This window comes from Amblyomma americanum, chromosome 3 (genome assembly GCF_052857255.1).
Source record: "Amblyomma americanum isolate KBUSLIRL-KWMA chromosome 3, ASM5285725v1, whole genome shotgun sequence".
Classification (NCBI taxonomy): Eukaryota; Metazoa; Arthropoda; class Arachnida; order Ixodida; family Ixodidae; genus Amblyomma; species Amblyomma americanum.
In genome coordinates this window covers 96,776,790-96,787,149 of record NC_135499.1, presented here as the reverse complement: position 1 = coordinate 96,787,149, position 10,360 = coordinate 96,776,790, and the positions used below count along the sequence as shown (strand labels likewise).

Below are 10,360 nucleotides of genomic sequence, written 5' to 3'. Positions count from 1 at the left end.
AATCAAGCGTGCGCGTGCTAATGCGAAAGTGTTGTGAAGCGAACAGTTGTGTAGTCGTTAATCAATTCCTTCGCCACACATCAGCGACACAAGCCGCGGCACTACGCTAAAGGCTTTCGCTTCACCCCACTTTAGGTCGACAAAGTGACCTCCTGAATTTTTCTTGGGTGCTGCAGTTTTTTCGTGAGTGAAGAAGTGTCCCAAGTACTTTCTGCCTACCATCCGCTAACTTCCTGAGTGTGCAATTCAACAGAGGCTATGGCGATTTTGAAGAAATGCCGTTCCTTGTAGTGCCTCCTTACATGTTCTGTTTGTGAACAACACACATTTTATTTGGTGCTTCAGTTAGAGACAGGAAGACACCAAAATGTTTTCTTTCTAGTATCACAGTGATGACTGGACAAGCTTTCACCGGTGCTTTTCTGTTTGCTTTGGTGTTTTTGGAGAGCTAGCAGTCCATAACATGCTCAACCTACAGCATGGTCCCTGCGTCTGCAGTCATTTACAGCATCTCTTCAGGGTGCAGCACATCCTGCGTGGCACTCTTTGTGTGGTAAGATTGCAACGTGCTTTACTTCATGGCATTTAGTTACCTCTGTGTGCTTGCTTTCGACTGTCTCTTTCAAATGCTTCATGTGGTTATACAGAAATGGTGTTTTTCTCGACGGAAAAGTGAGGTGATTGTTTCATGTTCATTATCTTCGAGGTGACAATGCAAGGCTAGGGCAGAGTTTTGTCAGGCTGCCCATTCCCATCTTCGAACTGAAATTTGTACCCGTGACGAAAACCTACAAATTCTACATTCAGTTGAATGTAACTGGAAGTATAAATTATGCAGGCGGACGTAATTTCAATAATATTAATAATAATAATAATAATAATAATAATAATAATAATAATAATAATAATAATAATAATAATTGGTTTTGGCGGGAAAGGAAATGGCGCAGTATCTGTCTCATATATCGTAGGACACCTGAACCGCGCCGTAAGGGAAGGGATAAAGGAGGGAGTGAAAGAAGAAAGGAAGAAGAGTTGCCGTAGTGGAGGGCTCCGGAATAATTTCGACCACCTGGGGATCTTTAACGTGCACTGACATCGCACAGCACACGGGCGCCTTGGCGTTTTAATAATAATGCTCCAAATGGCATTTTGCAGATGGAAGGGTATGATCAAGTTTAGTAATCCAGCTGGAAATTGACTGTAATACTAATGGTACTGAACTTTGTTATTGATTTTTCTGGGTTACTCTTGTGGTGTTGCCAGGTCCGGGATCTTTTTCTCTTTCCGTGATCTGGGGTCCGGGATAAATTTGTGTGCTGGCTATCAAACTCCCAGTGAAACTGTGTAAAATCTCAATTTCACTGACTCAGCCACTTGCATTTTGCTTCAATTATATTGGGGATATTTTTCGGCGGCCTTAAGAAAAATCCAAGACAACCTCTTTACCCTCTACACCCTTAGTGTGACTGGACCGTCAGTGTACGTGCTTCCACCTTTTTTTTGGCAAAGGTGACTACTGGGTACTCCTCTTTGCATGTCAGGCAACAATAATGTGCGGATACACCACTGTTGAACGTTTTTGAAAGGAGGGTCTGTCAGAAAATATCTTTGTACACGAGGCATATTGTTCAATATGTAATGTTGCACTAGGTAATAATTCGCAGTAGAACACGTTCTTGGGCAAGTTGGTTCATAGCTTTGTTCATAGCTTGACTCAATAATTCGCAGTATGGCTGCATAATGAATTCTAGGATTTATGAAGGACAGTGATGAAAATAAATTATTTTTTGCAATACAGGCTTCCAGTAACTTTTCGCTGTACTTATAAAACACACCTTGCTCAGACAAGTTGCTACACCTAAAAGGCATAGGAACTTGTCTCCATTCCCGATGTAGTAGGAGGACACGTAAGCTCAGAATTTAAGGGCATTTAATGACTGTGTTAATGGCTCTCTGCAGTGGTTTCTCCTCAACACACACTCACTGTTGTTCATTCATATTCGCACATGTATCAGAATTATCTCAGCACATGTTTCACACTCTTGTCTTTGAACTCTTGCACACTGCACTTCACCTATATAATATTATTGTAACTGGTTTCTCACTGATTAGCACTTATCTAGTTCACTGCAGCAATTACATTATTAAGCTTCAAATGAAGCCAACAGCACACACGCTTCACCCCTCCCCCTTTGCACCTGAGTACAGTCAATCTGCCAGCACGGTGTGGTTGGTAGTGTGTGCCTGGCTGGTGACCCAAGGGTCTTTGTAGCCAGACTAAAATTTAATCATAAATTTTGTACCTGAAATCTATTGCATTATGAGGTGAAGTAGTTTGAGACATATGCAGACATTTGATTTAAAGTATAAATCCTGTTTTCAGTGACTTTTATTGCAGATATACCCCCGTGGCGCGGTTTTTTGACACAATGCCGGCTGGCTAAAGCTGAGATTTTGCTGAATGGCAGCCTTAACGATGCCGTGTTATAAAGCTCTCCTTGACAGTGGTATGTGCAGACTTTCGATACCTTTCTTTTCTAGTTGCACATATCGCCCAATAAAATGTTAACACTAATTGCGGTGCCATCACATGCCACACACCAGTAAAGGTATTGCGTGGTACTAATCGCTAAGAAAATAATTTTTTTTTGTGGGAGTCCAAAACAAAACAGCAGCCCATTTCAACCTTACTTGGTTTGGTTTCATATTTCTGCTTGAACTCAAAGAGAAAATAGCCAGCAAAGCTGTAGAACAAGGTAATTTTTTAGGAAGCCTAAATTTTATGCACAAGCACTTTCAGTGACTTTAATTTCGTCATTATGCAACCTGTTCTACCATTATATTCGTAGATGAATACTTTTTTTTCATGCCTCTTCGAAACTAAGGGTCAAACCTGCTTACCATGTTTCACACTGCCTTAATCGTGCTGAAAAACACAATTTACTTTCAATGTGCACACCCCACTGCGCATCTTAGGTGTTCCATTTTTTTTCACGTAGTCAAGGACTGTACTAGCATCTTGCCAATGCAGTCCACCACGATAATCTTTTGCGCTTCAAGTGCTCCCTTTGATCAAATAATATAGGAGCTGTCACAGGAGCTTGGTTTTCATTACAGCAGGCCCTTTCTTATTGGAATGTGGTAATGTATTGTTACAGAACAAACTTAGATTTGTCCTCAGCATTCTTTCAGACTTTTGCCGACATTGCAACGCCTACACATGGCACGGTGGCCTTCATTGAACTGTGGACATCGTGTTTTTAGCGTGCATAGAGAGTTTAGGTTGTTTATTTTAATGCACAGTGAAGTAAACTACTTCGAAAGTGAACGCAATTCATAAGCATTACTCTCCTGCAGTGCACTTTAGTGCCATCACATGTTCTTCATTGCATCAGTGTATGATGTAAATGTTGCCTAACCACATTGTGATATACCGCTTGAAAAAAAAACAGCCCTAATATGTGTGTGATAAAGAGTGTACACAGTGAAGGTTATACACTTGCCACACCAGGCAACAAACATTGCTGAAGCATGTTGTAGGTTCCTTATTGTAGCAGTGCTGGTTCACTCTGACGTCACGCTGACGAGCGACCTAGCATCGTCCCCTATTACTTCACCCTCCTGTCTCTCCATTAACCCGTTTCATATCGGCAATAAATGCTGTTTTTCACTGACTGGCGCCCTGCTCACATGATGGCAGCGGTCCATAGTCGGCATGTCTACACCAGCGTCCCTTTCAGCGTCTCTTCTTCCGCCGCCGAAGCCCTCGAACACATCAGGCAACGCTTGGCTAGGATGGCAAGCGTAGAAGAGTTAGCTCACGTTGTTTTCCTACTGCTACCCAGCTGAACAAGCAGAGCAAAGAGGTGCAGGCAGCCACACTGCTAGTGACGGGTTGTGAAGAAGCTAGAAAATCGTACAGCACGTTCAAGTTTGAAGCAGGAGAAGACAAAAAGGACGTCGGGGTCCTGCTAAAACAGTCTGGTTGGTTTTGGGATTACAGAAATCCTCAAACATTTCACGAATTCCGCTATGGCTCAAGAAACCAAAAGGAAGGCGAAAGATTCATTGAATGGCTGACAGAACTGCGAATACTGGCAAAGAACTGCAAATTTGGTGAGCTAGAAGACCGTATGTTGCGCAGCCGCATTATTGTGGGCATTCGAGACAGAAAATTGCAGCAAAAGTTAGTAGCTGGGAACCCGTCCTATTAGAAGACTGTCGAAATCTGCCGCACCCTAGAACAAGGGAAAGAATAGTTCCGCGAGATAAGCGAAGCGGCAGGAACCACCCATGAAATGAGAGTTCATGTAGTAGGTGCTAAAAATGACGACTGCAATAGATGCGGTTATCAGACGCACTGTAGCGGAATATGCCTCGCGAACGGTAAATCTTGCAAGAAATGCGGCAGGCGGAACCACTTCGCAGAAGTATGCAAGTCGTAGCCGCATTCACAAAGTGCATTTCAGAGAAGAACATAATTGCAAGAGCTGCAGATAGAAGACGGGATTACTTCTTAGAAGCTTTGACAGTGCACACACTGACGGCAGACAACTGGAGTGCGATTGCGGACATTGAAGGGACACCAATGAAGTGCAAATAATACACGGGAGCAAACTGCTGCGTTATTTCAAGAAAGGACATTAAAGAACTGGCAGATAAGACAGAACAGACCTGCCTGGTCACGCTTACGGCATTTCTTGGACACAAAACCACTTCCCGCGGGAAAGTACGGTTGTTGCTTTCTGCAAACGACAAAGCTCACGACAAAACATTTTTCATTGTGGAGCAAGAAGTGCCGGTAACACTGAGTGGTACAGCAGCCCAACGTTTCGGGTTTATCAGCCGCTTGCAGAGCATTCAGCACGGCCAACTCTACCCACCAGCAGAGCCTTTTGCAGAAGTCTTCAAAGGCTTCTGCTTCTGCAGCTAAAAGACTTCGAGTACAACATGAAGCTGAAGCCTGGTGCCGGGGTGTCATCGTGCCAGCTAGAAGAGTTCTGGTGGCCCGTTAAGACAAGGTGAAAGCAGAACTACAGCGCATGGAAGAGCAGCGCGTCTTATCAAAAGTAAACGAGCCTACTGACTGCTCTAGTTTCATGATCACAGTAGTGAAAAAAGGTCAAAGTACGCATTTGCCTCAATCCAAGAGAGCTAAACAAATCGCTTTTGCAAGAAACATTCCCTATGCCGACAATGGAGGACGTGTTCCTGCGACTTTCCGGGGTTGTGTTTTTCTCTACTTTAGATGCCGAATCAGGATTTCGACAGATTAAATTGGGCGAGGCAAGTTAAAAACTCTGGACGATGAGCATGCCGTACGGCTGCCACCAGTTTTTCGCATGCCGTTCGGAATCCCCTCAATAAAGCAGCAATAAACCGCTTGTTAGAAGGATTTCCTTGCGTGGTGGTAATTATGGACGACATATTGCTCTGGGGAAGAACTAAAGAGGAAAACAACTACCACTTGACAGTCCTGTTGACTCGCTGTCAAGAGAACAATCTTAGGCTGGGCCTGAAGAAATGCGCGTTTTCGCAGCCCCAAGTGCGTTACCTGGGCTACATCTTCACTGCAGAAGGCCTGCGAGTAGACCCACAACGAGTTCAAGATGTCCTACTAATGCCAGCGCCCAAGAACTGTAAGGGGTTACAAGTATTTCTTGCCATGATTATTTTTGTTTAGCGGTTCATTCCTAGGATGTCTGATGTGACTGTCCGCTCCGAACATTGTTGCGCAATGACATTGCGTGGGTGTGGACCGAAGAGGAGGAAAGAAGTTTTAAGAGGTAGCGGCAGTCTTTGGTAGAAGCACCTGTGCTATCGTACTTCAACCCGAGCCGCCCTGTCGCTTTTTCGCCTCTGTCGCTCGCAAGCGCACAACAGCGCTGCGCGCAAATTGAAAAAGAGACGCTTGCTATTGTGCGCGGTTGCACGAAATTCCAGGACTGCATTTACGGCCAGCCAGAAGCAATCGTTGAGACCAATCACCTCTTTTTGGTGCCGATTCAATAAGCAGTTGCATCAGTGTCTTCTTCGATTGCAACGCACGAGAGTAACCCTGCAGCGCTATCCTATCAATGTTATCTACAAACCGGGCAAATAACAATTTCTCGCAGATGTTTTGTCGCAGTTTCCCAGCAAAGAGTGCATCGCGGGAGAGAAAGAGCAAAGTCAAGTGAATGTGCTAGATTTCGTTTCTGCTTCAAATGAACGTGTCGGGGACCTCCTTACTGCAACCGATGGCGATCCTTCTCTCCTCCAGCTACGTGTATATGCGGAAACAAGCTGGCTGGACGACAAGCGTGATGTCCCCGAAGCCGTCCGCCCATACTGGTCATACCGGGAGGAGATACACACCCAGGACGGCCTCTTATTTCGCAGTAACAAGGTAATCATACCACATTTGAAGAGAGCAGAAATTTTGTGTCCTCTTCACGCCGCACATTCGGGAGCGGATAAAATGAAAGAGCGGGCGAGAAGTGTCATGTTTTGGTCAAGCATCTATGCAGATATCGACCAGTACTCCAAAGCTTCCAAAATCTGCCAAACGCATCAACCACGCATTGCGCAGATGCCACTTTTGAGCCACGAAGTACTTATCTTGCCGTGGGAAGCCGTGGGAATGGACTTGTTCTTTTACGGTGGCAGGCAGTATGCCATAGTCGTTGACTTCTATGCATTCTTCTTTGAAATACGCGAATTCCAACATGTGACAGCGAAACTGCTCAAATCATGGTGTGCGGAAATTTTCGCTGTTCATGGACTGCCCTTAAAGCTTTGCAGTGATAACGACCCACCGTTCAACAGCGCAGAATTCCAAGCATTTCTAGCCACGCTAGGTGTTGCACACGTCACCTCGAGCTCTTATCATCCACGCTCTAACAGAATGGCTGAGAGGGCAGTCCAAGAGGCTAAGAAGGTGCTGAATAAGTGCTCGTGTGGGATGCCAGACTTCCAAATGCCTTTATTCGAGTGGCGCAATGCCGCCAGGGATACTGTGGTGAAGTCTCCTGTGCAGAGGCTTATGGGAAGGCAGACGATAACTCTGCTCCCGGTACCGGCACAACACATGGTTCCAGAGATGGTGCCCAGCAGAACCGTGCACAGCAGACTCCAGGAAACTCGCCAGTGCCAGAGAAGCTACTGCAACCGTGGCTCCAGACACTTGCCTCCCCTATCGCAGGGACAGCAGGTAACTGCGTACGACACGCTTCATCGGACCTGGGCACCTGCTATCTTCCTGAGGCCAGCGGAGACACCGCGTTCCGCAATCCTGAAAACGGAAGACGGCCGGGAGATCAGGAGGACCCGGAAGCACATACGCGACGTAACCCCTCGGCCAGACGATCTTCCAGCGTCTGGCGACCCAGACGTCGCACTCGACCCCTCAGAGCTACGGCGAAGTACACGACAACGTCTACAGCCATGCCGTTACCCACTGCCGGAGAGACGTTAAACTATTTGTTTAGGAAAACAAAGATGTAGCAGAGCTGAGTGACTCTGACGTCACGCTGACAGCGACCTAGCATTGTCACCTATTACGTCACCCTCCAGTCTCTTCACAAACCCGTTTTCTATCGGCAGAAAACGCTGTTCTTCACTGACTGCCGCCCTGTTCACAGTGGAGTGCACAGGGCTTGACAAAACCAATACACATCCAGTGTTATCATGCAGCATTTGTGAACCTTTTGCAGAATACCACTGCTTGTGTGTGATGATGCCTCTCTGAAATATTGTGCTAAAGGCCACGTTAGCCTTGCATTTCTTGCATTCTTTGTGTGTTATCTTGCGGCTGTCATGCTTGTGCTTTTTTATTGTCGTGTTGCTCTTCTTCCTTCTTTATTGTGGTGCTTGCAACTTCACAGTTCTTTTTATTCTGCTTTGAATCCTTCGCCTCACCCTGACACATTTTCATGCTTAATGTGCCACGTGCACTAGATAATGCGTGTGTATGTGCATATTAAGATATCAACTAGTATGAAGCGAATAAAACAAGTGTCTTGCACACTGCATGAAGCTGTTTGTAATATGGCACAACCCTCCACCTTCACTCTCCACCTCTGTATTCGTCCCGTTTTCTACGGTTGAGTAGCATATGTGAATACTTTTTTTCCATGTGACCTCTTCCCCTTTCCAGACATTAAACTTTTCTCTCTTACTAGGAATGTTGCTGCATTAAATGGAGCTTGCTGTTGCTGCAGCAGGTGCATAACGGTAGCCTTATAATAAATGAATCACTGGGCTCTGCGTGAGAAGTTTTGTTTCTCATTCTGCATTGTGGTGTTAACTTCCATCAAACGACCAGTCACCATCATCATCAGCCTGAATACGCCCAATGCAGGGCAAGGGCCTCTACCATGTGTATCCATTAAACTTCTCCTTTGCCAGCTGCACCCACAGCGCCCGCTTTTTCTCGGCCGATATACTATCATCGGGCGTGAGGGCCAACGCTCGGTGATTCAGCATAAAGTTGAACAGAGCTTCCAGTTGAATAGCGCCGCAGCGCCGTGCCGCTATCGCCTTCACTGCTTCCGTCTGGAGAGTCCATTTTCATTCTGGCGCGATTTCGTGCTTCTGTGAATTGACAGAGGTACAGAAGTTTCAGTTAAGTTGTCTTTATTACAGTTTTTTCATGCGACGAAGTTAAGTTATAAAGGGGTAAATTTTCAATATATATACTTGTTTTGCCTTCATTTTATGGGCGCACGATGACTCTCCCCCTTGTCGCCGCATGTGCTGGCGAAGCGACAGTCAGGGACCGCCAAATAATCCTCAGTCATAGCATTTTTCGCGCTCTGCCGCCAAGTTTCGTCACTTCCTGCGGGTATAGCAGCGGCAGCGTCGCGAAGAACATCGCTTCACGCAGTTGCCGCTCAACTATCCTCACTATTCTTGCGACTATTTGCGTCGCGTTAAGAACCAACGCCAGATCCATATATTCCTTCGCTGGCCAACGCAACCGTATGGGCTGATACGCTGAGACCGCAACGCATTTCCCTGTTTCGTTCATCGGCTGTAAACCACGCGTACGCGCCGCAGATGCTCGGCTTCAGGCACGCTTTAAGACATCGGTGTTTTTTGAACTTGGCGCCAAGTAGCAGACGACAGTATCGATTGTTGTCATACTTTTGAAGCGAAAAGCTTCACTACGCTAGTCAACACCGCGCTTCGCGCGAGCCGGCGTATGTCGGAGCACGAGTGACGTTACGCACGGTGCAGGTGACCCCCGCCGACTCCGTCGCCTGACCTCTCGCTGCTGTTTCTCTCTCTCGCTCCCTAGACCTTACTGCGCAGGCGCCACTAGTAGCACCAAGCCAAAGGTGTTCCGCCGCTGCGCGACTTTCCTCAAAATCCAACTTTCAATTTTCAATTTTCTCTTTCTTCTTTCCCTCCCTCCTTTATATCTTCCTTTACGGCGCGTTTCGGGTATCCATCGATATATGTGCCACGGTTACTGTGCCATTTCATTTCCCCAAAACCCAAACGAAACAAGTTAGCCGACGACGTTTATAGAGTTCATTGCCGTTGACAACTTTGCAAGGGCCGTTCATTTTCTCGAAAGGAAAAGCGCACAACCGGCTCCGTGGGTCAGTGGAGAGCTCAATATCGCTTTCATGTACGTGGCGTTGGTGCCCAACTGCACAAGCCTGCTTTGATTGCGTTCCGCACAATGGATAGGCAGCGCAACCTCCCTGCCACCCTGCGAGGGGGCATGCAGTTAATGGTTGATCGCGAGAGATTCACCAAACGAACGCTCCGGCCTAGCTATTGCTGCAGTGCCGCATGTCAGCCGGAATGCTGTCAGCGCTAATGCACTCAGGCCACATCTCTCTCTCTCTCACCACCGCCACATGTATCAAAGAATGAGGCGTCTGCATATCCAGAGAGCCAGTTCTGCGCCTTTACTTTGCTCAAAATCACCGCCGTTTAGAACATTGTCAACACCAACGCCAAACAACACAGTGAACGCCGACATCCTTCGCTTTGTATATCCTCGATTAGCTGAGCTAATACACATTTTTTTTCTTTCTTTTCCACTTTCGTCATGCGATTCTGCGTTTACGAACCTTGCCACCTCCCCGATGTACGCGTCACGGGTACGCCTCGCTCAGGGCGGATCGGCGTATATCGAGAATAGGGCCCCTGGTAGCGGCGCTTGGATTGATTTGGATGTAGGACTAACGATTCATGACGCGGGTAATGGCGATGCCAATGGCCGTTAGGCTGCCCAGAGTCAAGAGAGTTCTAATTATTGCTCTGGCGGTGGTGGTAGTGGTTTTATTAAATATAATAGTAAAAAGGAAGGAAAAGATTTTTGCTAGCCCCTGCATCTGCCATCGATACTGAAGCACCTGAG

General features: G+C 46.6%; 1 protein-coding gene across 1 annotated transcript; it reads left to right on the top strand.

The window, feature by feature from the left end:
• The first annotated feature begins 463 nt into the window (after positions 1–463).
• Positions 464–7,459, top strand: LOC144123906 (uncharacterized). Its single transcript, XM_077656619.1, has 4 exons — positions 464–553; positions 4,933–5,024; positions 6,289–6,391; positions 7,022–7,459. The coding sequence occupies exons 1-4, from the start codon at positions 464–466 to the stop codon at positions 7,457–7,459; spliced, it is 723 nt and encodes a 240-aa protein (XP_077512745.1).
• Positions 7,460–10,360: the final 2,901 nt, after the last annotated feature.

What these genes read in the sequence shown, in the direction of transcription:
- LOC144123906 (XM_077656619.1), top strand. Translation starts at nt 464, where the DNA reads ATGCTCAACCTACAGCATGGTCCCTGCGTCTGCAGTCATTTACAGCAT. An exon ending in TGCGTGGCACTCTTTGTGTG is followed by an intron (nt 554 to 4,932) that starts GTAAGATTGCAA and finishes CTGCTTCTGCAG; the next exon opens with CTAAAAGACTTCGAGTACAA. An exon ending in TGGTGGCCCGTTAAGACAAG is followed by an intron (nt 5,025 to 6,288) that starts GTGAAAGCAGAA and finishes TGCGGAAACAAG; the next exon opens with CTGGCTGGACGACAAGCGTG.